Source organism: Sinohyriopsis cumingii, unplaced genomic scaffold (genome assembly GCF_028554795.1).
Source record: "Sinohyriopsis cumingii isolate HCF-2022 unplaced genomic scaffold, ASM2855479v2 utg003356l, whole genome shotgun sequence".
NCBI classification, from domain to species: domain Eukaryota; kingdom Metazoa; phylum Mollusca; class Bivalvia; order Unionida; family Unionidae; genus Sinohyriopsis; species Sinohyriopsis cumingii.
The window spans coordinates 139,330-159,096 of NW_028316466.1; the positions used below are offsets into that span (position 1 = coordinate 139,330).

Consider the following 19,767-nt stretch of genomic DNA (forward strand, 5'->3'; position numbering starts at 1 on the left):
CCGTTATACTAGAAATATCTCGTACCTCTAATTGATGGCAATATCGGAAAAGAATTTTCACCAACAGGCTTCTCAGAATGTTTATTTGGTACAAAACGAAAATTGTGACAATATTATGTCTAATATGGTCATTTGCTAACTTGCTAATTAGAAAATCATAATATCTAGAATATCAGATATGATTCCAGCGATCAGCATTTTAAAGAAGAAATTGTCACATCTTTAATTACTGGAAAGTCCTTTCAGAAAGTAACACAATTGTAACATCGAGCAATTCTTGATTTCCATAATACGCGGTATATACATTGTATCATTTAGGTTTCCACAAATGTCTATCATAATTATTAACCATGAGAATCTAGGAATGTAGAAAAAAAGAAACACACAATCATTTCTTAAGGATAGTGATTGCAGGCATTTAAATATAATGTGATGCAATTGTCTGCCAGTTGGACATTTTCAGATTTTGTATTCCAATTTTTTATCATGAAATAGAATCAACAAGCAACTAACACATGAAGACTAGGCACATAAAATACTGATCAATTATTGTGAGTGGTTAAACATTACGAATTTCTGAATGTTTGTTTCTTCTTTACATTTGTTTTTCTTTATATATGGATATCTCTGTACTTCTGTTTGGTTAGATTTTTCATGATTTGTGTAGTCTCTTGGAACTTTGCTGTATGTCAAATATATTATATTTTGCCTGATTACACGTTCATGATTGTTTTATTTTAATTCATAACGATCATTATGAAAATAATCCGAGAAAAAAACTTCCAACATATATATTGTATTATACAAAGCTTCACAAGTTAAAATAAAAGTGTGCCATGAAACTTTTTTCTTGGTGTCACAGGACTGTACGACTAAGAATGCAACTTTCATGAGTTGCTATTCCCCGCAAATGAAGGCCGGTAAAAGAGGCGACAACACCAGCCTAAGCACAGAAGAATTGTACAGCTATGGATTTATTTTGGACAATGTCACAGAAGTTTTAAATCTAACAGGGAAAAACAAAGGAATCTTCAATATCGTACATGACCCAATTTTTCAACCACTTACGAGCAATTTGGACAAGATCTACCAGTATGAACCAAATAATGTTTTAACAATCTATGTAAGTATACTTTGATCATTTTTTGCTTCACCACAAATGTTGCAGTGATTTATAGCGTCACCCTTGTGTGTCCATCCATGTTTATTTAATCCTTTTAAAGTTTATTTGATGTTGGCTTCTAATATATGTGTGTTTCATTATTTGACGTGATTGGTAATGTCCATGTGTTTATGTTTTATATGGTGATGGTTAATATTTATGTTTGCTTATTTCATGCTGATTTGTAATAATTGTTTATTTTATGTTGGTAGTAACTATTTATGTGTTTGTTTATTTGATTTTTGGTAATATTTATGTCCGACTTATTGACGTTGGTTGGTAATAGTTCTATATTCGTTTATTTGATATCGATTGGTAATACATGGTGTTGGTTGTTAATATGCAAGCTATGCAAATATGTTAGTTATGACACTCTTACAATGGATCTCACTTCTAAGAATGGTGATTGAATTTCGTTTTGTTTTCAGATGACTAGAATAACGATCTTCTTTACAGTCCAGAAAATATTAATTTTCTTGCTTTATCGTGCTAAAGCATAAGAAGGAGAATAACATTGATACAGCAACAAACTTGGCACATACAATAATATGTTAGCACTGTGGTAAAACATGCAAAATTTACTATATCTGCATGCGCGGTAAAAAAAAACACAAAAACAATGCTTATGTGATCGTTTTATTTGTACCTGTCAATCCACCTGCAAAATGCAGCCATACCTGCTTTAAAGATATGACTTTATGTGTTTGAATCGTCATCTTAATAATATCCAATTAGTCTCAGCTATAACAGTTTCGTTCGTGAAAGTATACAATACAGAAGTACTTGGATTTCATCACCGTGTATGAAAGAAGAGAATGTATAGTCAAAATATTTTATTGTATATTATGTATTGCAAGTAATAATTGTTTCTGCAAAGTCCTTTTTACTGTTCTAACAAAAGACGTTTGGTGTTTATATGTTTCCGCCTCCTGCTTTACTTCAATAATGCCCTCATTCTTCATAAATGCCTTGATGAGAGGTCGATTATTTTCGCCATCACAGGTATACACAATCCCCTTAAAGAAAGTCAAGAAAAGATGTGGTAGTCTTAAAACGAGAAAATGTACTAGAACTGTTTAACATTAGTTAACCTATAAATGTGCAACAGAGCTAATACTATCATTTCATACGATTCTTTCCTTCCCTGTCACATAGTTCCTTAAACAGTGAAGACAAACAAGTTCTAGTTATTTATCGCAAGTAATTGTTTTTGCAAATCCCTTGTTATTTTTATGAATATTACTTAGATCAAACTTGTGAAAAGTCTTAGCTTATGTCAAATCTTCTGTTATTAAGATTATTTGCAAGGAACAGCCTTCTTTGAAAACAGCTGATGCAACAGCAGTTATGTAAAAATATGTCGTGAATTTAATGTATCATGTCCCGATTGTACTAAAACTGTTTCAGCCATCTATCAATCTTTCATACAGCTTCTTATTATTATAATTAATTAGTTCTAGATGAAAACCCTCAGCTTGTCCTGAAATTGCCAGCAAATGACAAAATCTGAAAATACTTTATCGCTGCTACCAGTCATTTTAGATAATATATTAAACTATTTATTCAACGAACCGTAGATAAAAACAGGAGAGTAACCTGTTTAATCGTTAATAAACTGGTATATATTTCTAAAGGATAACGAATGCACAAGTATTCAAAGTCTGGGTTTACATTTGAAGTGTCAATCGTTTGCAGGAACATTTTCTTGTGAGTAATGATGACATTATGAAACGTATTATTACCAAAGATTCTAAGAATGAAGGTATTGTTACCTCAGGGACACAAAAGGGATTAATTGATAATGACATAACAGCTTTATCAGAATTCCTTATTTTGAAGCAATCTCATGATATAGTCATTGTGACTAAGGAGAGGGTCTGTCCTAGCGGATGAAATTGATCAATGGGTGGAAGTGTCAGTAGTTTTTGTGTCTTGCAAGTCTAATGGAAAGAGAAATAAAGCATGACAAGACTAAGGGATACCAGAACTGCTATGCCCACTGTACAACACGCAAAGTGGTTTAGTAACATTATCAGTAACCATTTAATAAATAGTTTGCCAATTAAAGGAGGAAAATGTACGGATCGACCCAGGCCATGAGAAAGGAAAGGCATACATTTTAAAAGACCTGGCTTTGGAAACCATCACATGAACTTCCTTGATTGATGGTTTAATCTGGTTGCAAATCTCTTTGTACAGTTTTGAAACATTCCTCTCTTTAGCATTGATTCTGTGAGAAAGATTAGCAACAAATATCTTTCAGTCTTTTATGTTTACCAGCAGTATAGACTACGGATATAAATATATACAGTTTCAAGCACCATTCTCAGATCTGCCTAGCTAACTATCTAGTGATTTATTGGAAGGTTAGACTCAATCTGTGTCCCTCTACTAGATATTCACCTTTCTGAACAAATATCATACGCTCCTATTCTAAAGAGACTGCATCACTTTAAATAGTTTCAGCAATCATTTCTTATCTGATAAATGTTCCATTCTTGTCTGCAACAATAAGATACCACCGTTCCTGGTTAGTATGTTTAGAATGTTGTATTATATCATTAAAATATGTTCCATACACGCGTAGTGGGATTCCAGGATTGCATCAATGACACTTGTGAGCATACAGTTAAATGCTGCCAACTCCCCTACTATAACATATTTATTTTATCAGAATGTTTCTTGGCGAGCTAATACATTTTTTCCACTTTCTCTTCAGTAAGAAAATCCTTAAGCTGCATGGAGTCCACTGTAAAACCAATAGAGACAAACCTGCTAGATGGAACAAGCACCAACCTTTTCACATTTGTTGTGAAACGTCAATATTAAGTGTTTCCATATATTTCATACATTTTGTGAACACTGACTGCCACCTTAAAACATTAATGAGTTATAAATAAAGTAAGAACACCCAATGCTTTGTTTTCCGAACCACGGGTTTAAGGATCTTAGTCAATACTGTTGAAGCAGCGGTAAGCCCAAATGGTAAACAAACATATTTCCCATTCTAAGTAAACCCCAGTAACGTGAGAAAGTATCTAAATATTGCAGTACAAAGTAAGCATGCTTCAACGTATTAGAATTAAATAAAACATTTTTTTTTAAAATGGTCTAAAACAAGTGTAAATGTTTCTAGTACAATTTATTTATGTGTTTCAGGTTGACAATTGTTCAGAAATGCCAATTAGGTTTTGGCACAACAAAAAATGTTAAAAAACAAATCTGTTACTCTGAGTCTCGCATATGGATGAAACTATAGATCCTTTGGAAATAAATCCACTGACCTATTTGCAAATAACGGTTATCTGTTCATCAGAAAAAGGGATTTCATTTGGAAAAAGTGAATGAAAAGGCATAGAATCAAACTTTACTATGAAATTGTGGCAGTATGTAAAATCTGCCGATCACCTGTAAAACTGTTCCCTACAATAATAAGCTACTTCGGCTTCCCCACAAGACTTACCTGCACAACTTTGTTATTTTCCTATTGTAAAACTAGTGTAACATCTATTGACGTCTCTAGCAGAATCACCCCAAAAATAGCACATATGATATGGGGATATTACTATTGCAAAGATTAGAGTATTTTTGCTTTAAGTGTGGATGTATCATATACCTAATTCTAAGACATAAATGGTATTGCACATGCACCGTTAGAATAACAACGTCAGACATGAAGATTTTGCTTCAGCATTTCTGCAATTTGTGACCGTAACAAGTCTGCTAAGTTGACAATAAACATAATCCCAGATGCAAAATGGTGCTGCAGATCCCTACAGAGACGGGAATGCGATATTTCTCAAACATGCCAAGGATTTAGAAATGGGAGGGCATTTTGGGGGACATTTAATTAGGCAACTGTCACATGCTACGACCATTACTTGTACAAGGACCATTGTCTTCTGGCCCTAAGCCATCAAACAATGCTCCATTTATTTTGCCACTCTAACATCCTTGCTTAAGTGGTCTGCTTTTGGTCAATGTAGCTATGATTAATGTTGAACTTATAGATGTATTTCTGATACTTTCACTAAACATTCTATCGATGTCCTGCTTCTTATGTGGCTATTAAAAAATTACCTTTTCTTTGAATAGTACATGCTTTCAGCAATGACATAATAACATCATATATATCTTTATATATATATATATATATATATATATATATATATATATATATATATGTGTATATGTATATATATATGTATATATATATGTATATATATATATGTATATATATATATGTATAAATATATATGTATATATATATGGATATATATGTGTATATATATATATATTTATGTATATATATTTATGTATATATATGTATATGTATATGTATATGTATATATATATATGTATATGTATGTATGTATATACATGTGAGGATGAATGCTATAGGAGAAATAATGTATTTATTAATAGTATTAAGTGCGTATTCGCAACTAATTAAATTATTCTTGATCGATGTCTAATTGTCAGTAAACAACTGAAATATTTACTAGCAAATGAGATACAAGGTCACCTAAGTTTATGTCCATATTTTATTATAGATTTTCATCCTGAAAATTAGAAATGTTGGTCCAAAATGATATATTTTGCTCCAAAACTACAGACTGTTTGTTTTTATGTCAGATTTGTATCACAGACACTTGCAAACTAATGTGAATGCTATTAAAACTGAAATATTTACACTGTCAATTAAACTTATTTAAGCGAAAGACAGGGCTGACATGGATCTCTTGGTGAGTGAAGATCAGCTTGTTTCTTATAATGAATCCTACATTTCAGGCCGAGTCTCTGAGTGGAGTGTATGAACGAGATGTGATAGTCAAGATTGGAAATGGGTTATGCACCGAAATATCTGTGGCAACAAACAAAGTCATTTGTAAACCACCAAAAGATCAGCCCAAATCCTTACAGGGGAGCGCCAATCCAGAAGTGATCGTACGTATTTAATCGAAATGGTAGTGTATATGGATTCCAATCTCATTATGGGGAAATTATTATGGTTAAACACATATATAGCTTCAGGTTCAAATTTTGGTCACAACATGGCATGTAAGTATGTGTTGTAATTGGAATCCAATGGCAGTGTCATGTTCCTTTGATGATCTGTTTTACTCATCTTAAAACTACCTTATTATTAGACCACCAAACTTTGAAAGAATACTTAACCTTAGAGGCAATATCTTGTTATGTATACAGTAAATACATATCGCAATAGCACCACTGTGTAAATCTAATCTGATATCGTATATGTTGTTCTGCACACCTGTAGTTTCAAGACATTCTAGCCACGATAAACTGAACAAATGTTTAATTGATGCAGTACATATATAATGTTGCAAAAGGAATATACTATGTATCATTCACTTTCATTTGAGATGATTTCTGATATTTGTATCCAGGTCTATGTTGGTCGTAATTTCTCGCAGCCGGTTGGATATTTGCGTTATCAAGAGGTCCCTATCCCAACAATAATTGGCGTGACAGTGGGTGTTGTGGTCCTAGTCATTATTTTCTTTGTGGTATTCCTAGTCATCAAGAAGCGTGAGAAGAACTTGAAGAAGAATTGGCAGATACAAATGGATGTTCTGGAATCAAAGGTCGCCAAGGAATGTAAAGAAGGTATTTACTCTTTTCTAGGTCACAAAATGAATGTAACGGATATATTTATGCTATTCTAGGTCAAAAATAAATTAGCGAAGGTATTTTTATCTTAGTATAGGTCGACAAGAAATTAGCGAAAGTATTTACGCTATTCTAGGTCAACGAGGAATGCAAAGTTGGTATTTATGCTATTATAGGTCAACAAGGAATTAAAGAAGGTATTTGTGATATCCATGGTTGCAAAAGAATGTAAAGATAGTAGTTATCTTAGTCTAGGTCAACATGGAATAAAAAATTATATATTATAGTCATGGTTGCCAAACAATGTAAAACAATATTTATTCTATTCACTGTTGCGAAACAATGTAATGAAGATAGTTATGCTATTCATAGGGGCTAAGTGGTTTGCATATTCTGGACTAGTCAAAAGACGGTTATGGTCTCAAAGCTTGTCCAGGCCAAGCCGTGTCAGATGCTGTCATGTATTTATGAGCAAGAATCCAGGCTATTCATAGATTGATAAATAGTGAAGTCTATGTATAATTGTCAATCCATGCTTGAATCTCCAGAAAGCCTCAGTATCTGAAATAAAATGAGCAAATTACGTCTTTTAAGTGATTTAGTTATTCAGATTACACAGATCATATGAAAAGGCCTGGAAACAACAGTATCTGGTTTGACAGGGCTTTAATGTATACGATTATTCACAATATTATCTGCATCTATTGAAATCTGTTTTAATAAACTTTAGTAAACCAGTGAAATATTTGTTTTATCAAGAATTATAATCAAAATTATATTTATGCATTATTTCCTTTTCACGTCATTGTATATGGATGCCACAGAGTATACCAATTTTTGGTCAGACTGCCTTATAATGAAGTACACGATACAGTACTCCCTCATTATAACACTGTAAGTGTGATTCATGGGGTAAAATATGTATTTGTACGACACCTTTATACTGAAGTCCTCGATATAGTACTCTCTCAAAAACAACACTGACATTAGGAGCTTTTAAGACTTATAATGCTGACTATGATAATTTAATTTTACTAGCACTCCATGACCTCACTTACCTAATAACATAAACTGTGTTATTAATGAAGAGTCTGATATTTTCTTCAATTATGCATTTCATCTGTATTACATTCATGTTTGCATTTCAGCTCTCATCTTGATTATTTGCATTCATCGCTTCCTTTCATTGTTTCATTTCAATTCCGTTCATGTGCATTTACCAAATTCTAGATTTCCGAACTGGCTTGAAGTTACAGAAAGAAAAACTATTGCATTCATATCTTGTCTTATTAAAAGTAGGCTTAAATAAAAATAGAAGTTGCATAACATTTAAAAACAGCATTCAATTTATTATTGAAAAATATAGCTGCAACCACAATAAATGGAAAATTATAGTTGTGTACAAATTTTCATCAATTTTATTTCTTATCTCATTTTATTCAATTTGGTTAGACACAGTTACTTGTAATGCCATCAATACAGTGATGTCAATACAATAACACAGCTTTTAGGTAGTAAAAAAATTGCTTTTCTCTGTTAAGACAATTTCAAAAGTCAAGGACACTGTAGTTGACAAAAAGAAATGTTTCTGCACAATATCTCGGGTGCTCCACAGCTCCCATGCTCTTTATAGATAGCCTGCACTTAGGGTAGAAAAGTAACCGATTGCTGTTTTGTTGCTAAAAGTCACGGTAACTGGCTTTAACAAGAAACATGGTTTGTGCCTCCTAACATGGGTTCTGTGCCATCTTTGGTTTTTAAACGTTGTGATTTTCTTGTGCTTGGTACAAAAAGTACTGTATTGATTTGAGGGTAAAAGGTCAAAGGATCAGAGTCATGTAACTGAAAGAATAAAAATGTAGCTTATATGCAATTATGTTAGTTCTACATAATCCTCAACCAGCGTCTATCACAGGCATGATCATGGGTCAAACTATCAAAGGATAAGGTCACTGGTTGAATGAAAAATTTAATTTCACACAACATCATTAGTTATTCATCACAGACCGGACCCAGCCATTGTGGATGACTTGCAATCAGGATGAACTAAAGCTATAAATTTCAGGGTCAAAAGGACAAAGGTCATAGTCACTCTTATTTAAAGAAAACATTGTTCATGTCCCGAAATTGCAGCTATATACGTAAACATCTACTATTCGTACCTCATGAGCTATAACTGTCTTTAAAGAAATGTTAGAATATTTTAATATACGACAGTACTTATGCAGATTTAAGAACAGTGAAATATGATATCAGAATTTCATAATAAAAAATGAAGACGTAATTGAATGATGTATGTTCTAAAACGGCAGTGTTAGCTAACCCTTTTTATGTATTCTGCATACTGTGTGTCAGCCATTTTTTGTGCTCTAGTACATGTATTCTTTATAAACATGTATGTGTTCTGCTGTATGTTCTGAGTCATTGCGTCTTACCTTTTACCTCTTTGGCACATCACAAGATGACTAGTCATTTGATTGGTCAGTATTTTCTAGTTGTTTTACAAGTTAAGAAGAATTTCGAATCTTCCAATACAATATTTAGAAAAATAAGAATCGTAGCTTTTTGTAACTTTCTTCATTTTCTGCAATAATTTGGTTAATGATCATCAAACTCATCCTAAGCAACATATGTGACAGCAGTAGGTAGTACTCTATTAAGAAATTGCAAACTGAGTGGCTTCACTGAAATTAGAATTGCTACATTTAACGAGAAGAGATCTTGGAGGAATTCCTATCTCAGTCTGTTAAAAGCATGTTCACACATCTGGTGACATTCCTGACAACTGCAGTGGCTAGGGTGACATTAACAATTTTTTAAATTCTCATCTGGCCCTATCCAATACATGACATCAGTTTTGTTAGGTGGTGATGATATATATCAATATATTCAGGCAATAGAATATTGTTTGAGCTTTGGGTAGAAGTGTGGTACCAGAATGAACCCAGCATTGACAAAAGTTGTGAACAACTATCTCGGAGCTATACTGTCCTATGCGAAAATGACAACAATCATTTCAGACCACAACATTTTAATCAGTTAGTTGTCTGCAAAGTCAATCAGAAAAGTTTGGGGTAGTAGAAAAGGAAACCAAACTCAATAACCTGATAATATAATGAGCTCAAAGTGTGCCAACTTAAGCAGCTCGTGTATATATCCACTCTAAAGACTGACCAACCAGATTGCTAGTCATCAAGTCTTTAGAGTGGGTGGATACGTGAACATAAGGGTCACACTAGAGTGGGCTGAACAGGCCTGCAATCATACTCATGTTGTAACCAATATTTATAGGTGAGAGGATACCGTAGATGGACATATCCATGTTGTCAGAGGCACCACTTAAGAGAAATAAACAGAGAATACCCATGTTTTAGAGGGACAGCAAAATTATGAGGTTATCAGTACGTATAGGTTTGGGACAATGTAGATTGACATACTCATGTTCTTATGGGATAGCAGTATGATGAGGTTAAATATTTATATTGGTGCAGAGACACTGTATATTGTCATATCCATGTTATGTGGAGATATAAATGTACTGTGTGTATAGTTACCCTTATGAATACGAGGTGAGACACTGGAAATTGACATACCGATGTTGTTTAGGGGTTAGCAGTATAAGAGGCTACCAGTATTTGTAGGTGATGGGACAATGTAGATTGATATACACATGCTGTGTGGGGTAAAGCAATATAATGATGTTAGCAGTACGAATCGGTAAGGGAACCATGTAAACTTTTGGACCCATAGAATTCCATGTCTGGACTTTTTGACAAATGCACTCTTAAAGAAATATTTTTAATGTACTATTTAAAATAGCTCATCAGTCCCGGTGCAGAAATTACGAATTCTCCTTCTATTAAAGAATTTGCAATTGTGTTTTACTTTTACAGATAATGCTGTTACCAGTAGGGCAAGTGGATCAGTTACTGACAAAAGCACACTTAGTGTACTGAAAGATGCCAAGTTGATAATTAACAGAAATCGGTTGCGTCTTGGAGATATTATCGGAAAAGGTTTGTGCTGAATATTATTATATTTATATAAGCATATAGTAGCCGGTCTCGAGATACCATTCTTCAACAGAGTGTCTTGTCTAGGCAGGCGCTATATCTGTTGATATTATGCTGCACATTCAGATTGGGGCCTGGAGTTAAGATCTTTACACAATCATCCAAATAGAGTGTTTGCTGATATCTTACAATTAACCCATAATGTACACAAAGGGTCCAATGGTTTTCGTGTAGTCACTTGCCCGTTATACCAGTGTTCTTGAGAATGACGAGGAAAAAATGCTGAAGATAACGTTTTGATTGAATTTACAGATTAGAAGGAGAGACAGCTAACAAGTTAGGATATGTATTAGTTAGTCATATTCTTTCCAGCTGCATCAACATCTACCCTCTCAGTAAGATGCAATTAATTATTTTGTTATTCAGTCATTTCCACGTTAGCTAAAATTGCATGTATGTATAACATCTAAAGGTACAATGACTGAGAGGATGGATTATTTCATTATATTAAACAAAATGCCTGTTCTTTATTTCTTTGCCACTTTCTTCTGCTTCAACACAATTCATCCTTTCAAACCAGGCTTTAAGATAGAAGGTATGTATGCATGTATGTATGTTTGTATATATGTATGTATGTATGTATGTATGTATGTAGGGATGTATGTATGTATGTATGTATGTATATATGTATGTATGTATGTATGTATGTATGTATCTATGTCTGTATGTATCTATGTGTGTGTGTGGGTATGTATGTATGTATGTATGTACACATGTGTGCGTGTGCGTGCGTGCGTGATTGCGTGCGTGCGTGCGTGTATGTATATATGTATGTATGTATGTATGTATGTATGTATGTATAGTGTTACGACTCAAGTGTTTGAAATATGTAACAGAAAGTGAAGCCGACAAACTCAAATAAAATCAAAAAGCAATTTAAAAACTTCAAAAGACCCTTACAATATTGTGAATTAAATTCCAAACAATCATATGTGTCATCGCACAAGTCCAACGATATGAAATGTTCTAAATGAGTTCCAACAGTCGTGAATGTCCTGACATAACACAATCATGCAATCTAGAATTTCTTTGAATGAATCACAAAAATCAAAATCAGTGTATTAATCCAAATACTTTAGTAATTTAAATGAATATTTTTAATTAAAAACTTCTCAAATCATCTGATTTAATAAGCATAACTATAAACAAACTCTGATCACAAATGAACTTTTGGAGCTTGCTCATTTTTTTAGGAAAACGGCACAATGGATGATTCACACCATTTGAATCTCCTTGAATTACTCCACCATCCACCACGTCACTTGCATCAACAGACATTTTAAACAATTGTGTGCAATGTGCTGCTTGAAGAACTGGTGCACAGTTTAGTATGGTTTTTATTTTGTTAAATGATTATACAGGTTCAATTTCAACGTGACTCACACATGTCCTAAAAAATGCGAGACAAGCACAGCCAAATTGATTTTTAGCTAAATTGCCGTCAGATTTATATAAGTGAGTCGATTGAAAACATTCCCAATGATTCCAGGTAAAATTCCCAGGTGGCGTAGATGATAACATCGACAATAAAGTAATTCTGTTGCTAGAATGTTTTCGTTCAGAATAGTATCGCTTTACATTACTTTAAACTGATAAAGTCCATTTGGGGTCATAAATGCCAACATTTCTTTTGCTCTTTTATGAAGTGGAATTAATTACAATAATTTTAGATGGTCACATTTGGTGACATATTTTGCAGTTCCATTTTTTGTCAGTGCAATCATTTATTTTTGGCATTGGAAATGAGCCTGCTTTGGTGACACTGTTTGCCCAAAACAAATGTTTTTCTCTCTAAAAATATATAAGTAAAACATAAACACGTCTGCCGACTAACAACAGAAACGCAAGAAATATGATAATAGGAATGAATCTGACTGAGCAGTTCTTTCCTTTTGTACACTTTATATTTCGGCTCTTTTTCGCAACATATCTCACCTGACAGATCATACTACTCAATATTTTCCGAAATTCGCCTATTCATGTGTTTTAGCCCATCCAATGAGGAGTTACTTAATTCTTCTAAGACCATCTAAACCCCATCAGCCAATGATAAATTAACCCAAAATCATCATGACGTCTTATGATCAAGATTATTATTTGTAATTGTCAACACATACATTAACATCTGTTTATAGATTGTTTACTTGAATGCTCTGAATAGACCAAGATCACGAAGGCAAAATCTAACTGACGATACAATTTACAACCTTGAATAAATATTAGAAAATGGGATACAATCATGTACCAGGAGTTAATGAATATAGATAAACATAACAAAATAGTCCATTACGATCAATGGCGTAGTTTAAAATAGCTTTTGATTTTGAAATATATTGCTGAAAATTTTCTCAGAATATTTCCATCCGAAAAACATAATTTTCTTGACAAATTCATTTTTAAAAACAGCTTTTGTATAATTTCTCGTATGGTAGAAACATAATCTGCAATATATGTTATATTTTGTGCTTGAGCACTTAATTAACACCTATAAGATATGGCAAATTGATATTCGCTAAATATTAGTTCTTTTCGTTTTTGATGTCTTACAGAAAAATAAGCCCATTCTATTATCACTTGTAATCATTTTATTGACTTTTTCAGCTGACATTTTTCTGTAGTATTCAGCATCATAACATTGCTTTTTGAGTTTATGACATCATATAGTGATGGTTATGCGCTTTCAACATCGATTGGTGTTGGTCATTAATTTGTGACATCATGGTATCGGTTGTGAACTTATGACACTAGATGATGGTGGTTATGCACTATAGCATCAGATGGTTCCGGTAATGCACTATAAGATCAGATGGTGTTGCCTGTGTGCTTACGGCATCATATTGGATTGAAAATGCACTGACATAATATGGTGTTTGTTATGTGCTATGACACCATATCGTGCTGGTTATGCACTATGACATAAGATGGTGTTGGATATGCATTATGACATATAGTGTTGCCTAATTCAATATCTGCTGTTCATTTTAGGCTCTTCCAACTATTTTCAATCCAACATTTTTTCTTTATTAATGTATCTGTTTTGACCCCCCCCAAAAAATAAACGTTATCTGATATTCCTCGTTTCAGGTCATTTTGGCTGTGTCTTGAAAGGATACATAACTCTGCCTGGCGGTAAAGTGGACATCCTTGTGGCCATTAAAACTCTTCATAGTAAGTACTCTATAATCTTTTCGCATAGGGTCATTATTCCCCCGTCAATAAATTTCAATTATAATGCCCATTACTAGAAAATAAAGATATACGGTAACCACTATCCTCCCTTATTTTGGAGAAGTGTTACTTCCCTATTTGGCCAGCAGCTGAAAGCACCGTTTCACATCATTTTCATAGCAATTAGCTTCATAGTTTTATATGGATCATATTTAGTAATAGGGTTGACATTACCATAATAAATCAATGTATTCTCACAACGTACGTATGAGTTATTGACCATTGTGTTGTGTTGCTGAATTTTGGTGATAACCGACTGTATCTTGCGAATGTAATTAGTCTCGCATGTTTGTTTTTTTTTTTTTGTTGCTGTTGGATCCCTTTGAAAATTAATAGATATTGCAGTCTTCATTAAGGATGTTAATACCGATAAATCACATTACTCATCCAGTATTTATTAGAGTTAATGCCACATGTGACATAGAGCTGGATATAGCGGATGATATAATCTTGTAACTTCGTTAGTTTCAGTTTATTTTACAGTGATATTTTTTCATATCATAATCGCAATTAGAAGATGATAAACACTGTTACCTATGCAATATTTGTTGTCAAGCAGCATTAAGCGATGGATGATCAAATCGTGTGAATGTAGCTTGTTTCTTCTCTTGATACAACTCTGAGAAACTTGGTACTTTATTTCGCAGTTATATGGAATTGCGCATACTGACAAATAACGTGTCTCCATCACTTGTATACATTATTGTTCTTTATTCACATATAGCAGGGTACAATGTAAGACAGATATTTGTGAAAACTACACTTGCAGGTTTCAATGGATTGCTCTGACCCTTATTACATCAATGATCATCGTCGTCAGATTTGCATGATGACCACACATTTTGGAAGCTACTTGTTTAAAATTAGTTATAGTTGGATGCAATATATTACACACTAATTGGACTTTTCTTAGATTTAGCTCTACCGTCAAAAACCAAAGAGCTTGATGGATGGCATGATGTTTGTTTTCAATCATGTAGTACAAGATTGCTATCGCTATTAAAACTAAACTACCTAGAGATTGCCATAAGACTTTATAAGCATATTCGTCTTTCCTTCCTGAATGGAGGGTTATATCACCATAGGATATTCACTATAATATTTGTATAATGTCTTGTCCGATCTTAAAGGAAATGGTACTGATTTAATGCCCTTTATAACTTTCTATGCAACAGTCTTTATAATTGTATTATCTACTGGATACTTCATGGTTAAATATGATTCACGAGAGTACATCTTGTAATACCTAGTTCGTCCTAGATGCAAATATTGCCAATCTTATACCAAATATGGCTGTAATGATGATCGTGCTATTGAAGAACCTGCTATTGCTACTCATCCTTAACGTTGGCATGGGGTTATAGTCATTAGACTCACCTCATTAATTAGTTAGTCTCACCATTAGTCATAATTGAAACAGTGCATTAGATTCAGCTCTATACTTAGCTTGTTTCACCGTTAGTTTTGATAAAACTGAACAATAGACCCATCCCCATCATTAGATATTCTGACCTTTGTGATTCAAACTACACTTTTATATTCTTGGCCAACATATAGCATAATACTTGAAAAATAATGCATATCTTTTATCAGGCATTGCTAAAGATACAACAAATGTCGAAGCAGTTAAGCAATTACTTAAATAAAGTTTCATATTGTCTCCATAAACTATCCTACTGAGCCAGATTTGATAGATATCTGCACTCACGTTTGGCTATTAGGGACATGTCAGCACTTACATTTGACTATTAGGGAGATATCGGCAGCTTGACATCTCAGACCTTCTTGAACCACTTGTTTCAAGAGTTCTATTGACACTTTGACAGGCAGCTCAATATAATTTGTAACAGTATACTTTGAATTCTGACATTGTTAATATCAAAGTGTCATGAAAAATCCCAATTAAACAGGGATCATTAGCTGAAAATGTGTACTTGGATAGATAGGTATTTTTACATAATTGTTATTGGCAGCTCTTGCAACACTTTGTACATATCATATTCATCATCTGATAATATCCGTATATATTAATAATCTTACCATGTAATTTGTTTGCCCCAACTGTGATAATAGGGAGCAACTTGTTTGGCTGCGGTCTGTCCATACCTTGGTAAGTATGAAGTTTGTGTTTGTGTGTGTATGTGTGTGTGTGTGTGTGTGTCCACCAATATGTTGGTACCATAGTCTTTTTACCATAAGTAAAAGAAAAGAGTTAGAAGCAACAAACTTTTCAAAATTCAACAAGTAATTTATTCCCAAAAAACAAAGCGAAAATGTAGAGAAAACAACATACGTTACTGCAAATTAAATCCGAAATAATTATAGAATTTCAGAAAAAGTCCTAATAGTTATATATATATGTATATATATATATATATATATATATATATATATATATATATATATATATATATATATATATATATATATATATAGAGAGAGAGAGAGAGAGAGAGAGAGAGAGAGAGAGAGAGACAAACAGACAGACAGAAAATAATGATTATCAGAGGCAGTTGGTTGAATATTTCATGAATTCTCAAAAACGTTTAGAAGTACGCAAACTCTGAGACATGAAATGTTTGTTTCACATGATATGTATTTAGGGGAATAAAGGTATTTCCTTATGTTTATAAACAAGGATAATGATTGTCAATACATCACAATTTGATTAATTCTGCTTAGTATATCATAATATGTGAATCCCCCAGTTATCAGTGCGTATAACATATTTGTTTTGTGGGTTTTTTCCTTTTGTTTGATAAGTCAGTTTCTTGTATCCAATATTCATCCAATTATATTGGTCAAGACACATAAGCTAAATTGTCATTTGAAGTTCAACATTAAATGACATGTTTTCTCGTTTCCTGCCCTCAAATTGTATCAACTCTATAGATGGATTAAATTTAAGAAAGTTCGTTATAAAAACTGATCAATATGTCAAAGGTTAGGATTACCAGATGTGAAACTGTAAATGAATGGCAATAGTACATTGGTAATAGTTGTAGTTAACTGGTGGCTTAGCATTTGTTTTGAGGGCTATTTTTGGATTTGCGCTATGGCCTACGACCAATTATAACAATTACAAATGATTATTATTTGAATATGTGCATATCGGTCAGTCGCTGTACTCGCACTATATTAGTAAGAGTTATTGCTCTTTTTTATGTAGAGACGACTGTACTCTATGACACAATCGCTTGATTGCAATTAATTTTCAAGTTACTCGTGGATTTTAGTGATAATTAGTTCATGCTAAGGTTTCTTTCTGATTTTCGTAACAGTTATTCCTCCTTGTAACTTGCAGCTAGAGGCATTATTAGTTGTAATTGTTTTAAATTGTAGCTGCACTATATTGGGTAGGAGCGGATGTGTACACGTATTTACATGTAACAAACGACTCACAGTTTTATAAAATACGTTACCCAAAAGTTGTATAAAATACTGAGTAATTTTAAAAATATTTTATTTTAAATGTACATCATATAACAAGCAATTGTGGCTGTTTTAAATCTTTACATAAGTACTATTTGCTAATTCATTTTAATTGTTTCATATTACTGTTTTACATCATAGTAGAAAGAAAAAGAATGCCACTAATGTAGTTGAAAGCTTGATTGTGTGGTTGTTTTATTTCATTGAATGACTTGTAAATTATACATGATTTGTGCGTGTTTCGGTACTAAATAGTAAATTTGGTCTAAGTACTACTTTAGATCCCGTGACTCATAAATGTATTTATGGAACCATTATGTGTAGGTCATGTTATGCAGAATTAAACGATTCATAACATATAGTCATTTGTCCATTTATTCATTTTGTTTGCACGTTTCACAGAAAAAAATCTACGTGATATCGACGTCGATGCATTCCTAAGGGAAATTATGATAATGAAAGAGTTCCACCACCCCAATGTGCTACAACTTTATGGGATATGCCTAGGACGGAATGATATACCGCTAATGGTCCTTCCTTTTATGGAGCATGGTGACCTCCTGTCCTACATCAGGGATGATACAAATGTAAGCTTTTCGCCTTAACCATAGATTTGTCTTGCGTGGGTAAAGTTTATTGCTTCCTCTTATATATTTCTAGTTTTTGCTGAATTTATTTTGTTTTGGCACTATCTACAGAGACATGTTTTAAGATCACCTTCTAAAATATGCAGCATCTTTGATATCTGCCAGGTCAATTCTTTTATCTATGACAATTTTTTCAGTCATTGCCAAATAAAAATAAACAACTGCCCCATATAATATCAATTTTTGTTTTGTGTCTTTTGATATTTACCAAGCATAATATCACGCATTTACTTTTGAAAATTGGCTTGATTGGATTCTGAAAGGTTCACTCCGTTGTTCCTACGACAGTCTAAAAATCAATACTTTCAGCAATGATACAACTTTATTTTCTGTATTGTGTTGAAAAGAGTCAAACCGTTAAATATAGTTACAAGTTTGAATTTATATATATTTTTGTCTTTCAGATACCAACTGTTAAAGAGCTAATTTACTTTGGGATCGGCATTGCGGAAGGAATGGGATACCTATCAGATCACAAGTTTGTCCACAGAGACTTAGCTGCCAGAAACTGCATGTAAGTCCCACTATACAACCTGTACTTCTTATACAACCATTAAGCGGTTTTTGCTTTATGCTTTTAAAACAACGTAAGAGATTACAACCTGTTAAAAAAGATGATTACATTAAAAGGGTTTTACATCACACCAGTACAATCCCAACTATATAGTGCTAATTGAACGTTGAACTCTAAGAATATAACAAACATTAAAAAACAATGGTAAAAGCTTTGAGATGTACATAGAACTTTGTAGTCTTTCAAGGTGATATGCACTGATTTTAAAAGAGTTGGAAAAATGTTAAAGATGAAAAAATGCAAATCAACTGGAGATGATACTGCCGTTCTTAATTCTCAGAAAATAACGTAACCTTCTTTTATTTTTTCTTCATTGATTAGATAATATAGTAAATAGCATGACTAATGTTGCTTCTTTGCTCTACAGCTTGGATTATAACTAAAAAGTCATTGTAATATATTTTAATTATGCTTTTTTGATTTTTCTGTGGGAATGATTTTATTTAAAAGGTTGGATAAAGAATTAAACGTGAAGGTAGCAGATTTTGGACTATCCAGGGAAATTTACGAGAGGGAGTACTACAGCAGTGACAACAAGCAAACCAAACTCCCCATAAGGTGGATGGCACCAGAGAGTATGGAAAAAGGAACATACAGCTCAAAGTCAGATGTGGTACAAATATTAATTACCTACGAGTAAACGTATACCATAAAGTAATAGGAAATTTTAGCAACAAGCCAATATGCTTATATAAAGGTCTTTGCTAGGAATGAAAATGGGATGTTCATCCCAAACTTATTAAATATATTTCAGAAAAACGTTTAGCTAATATTGATAAGAGAAAACACGAAATATATTATAAGGGCAGATAATTGCAAGGTACCAGTCAGAGATCAAGTCAAAAGATATTATAAGTGCAAATAATTGCAAGGTACCATTTAGAGATTAGGTGTAAAAAATATTATAAGGGTTGATATTTACACGGTACCAGTCAAATATCAGGTGTAATGATTTTATAAGGGCAGATAATTGCAAGGTACCAGTCAGAGATCAGGTGTGTTATTTTGGCTAGCATG

At 33.0% G+C, this 19,767-nt stretch overlaps 1 protein-coding gene across 1 annotated transcript in view; it reads left to right on the top strand.

Annotated features, from left to right (window-relative positions):
* LOC149769644 (hepatocyte growth factor receptor-like) overlaps positions 1-19,767 on the top strand; it is a 167,868-nt gene that overhangs the window by 129,683 nt on the left and 18,418 nt on the right. Inside the window, exons 18-25 of the mRNA XM_089949788.1 lie at positions 863-1,123; positions 5,954-6,109; positions 6,574-6,793; positions 10,690-10,812; positions 13,954-14,037; positions 17,932-18,116; positions 18,581-18,690; positions 19,201-19,363. Coding sequence (XP_089805914.1) covers positions 863-1,123; positions 5,954-6,109; positions 6,574-6,793; positions 10,690-10,812; positions 13,954-14,037; positions 17,932-18,116; positions 18,581-18,690; positions 19,201-19,363 — 1,302 coding nt within the window. The remainder of the gene's footprint in view (positions 1-862; positions 1,124-5,953; positions 6,110-6,573; positions 6,794-10,689; positions 10,813-13,953; positions 14,038-17,931; positions 18,117-18,580; positions 18,691-19,200; positions 19,364-19,767) is intronic.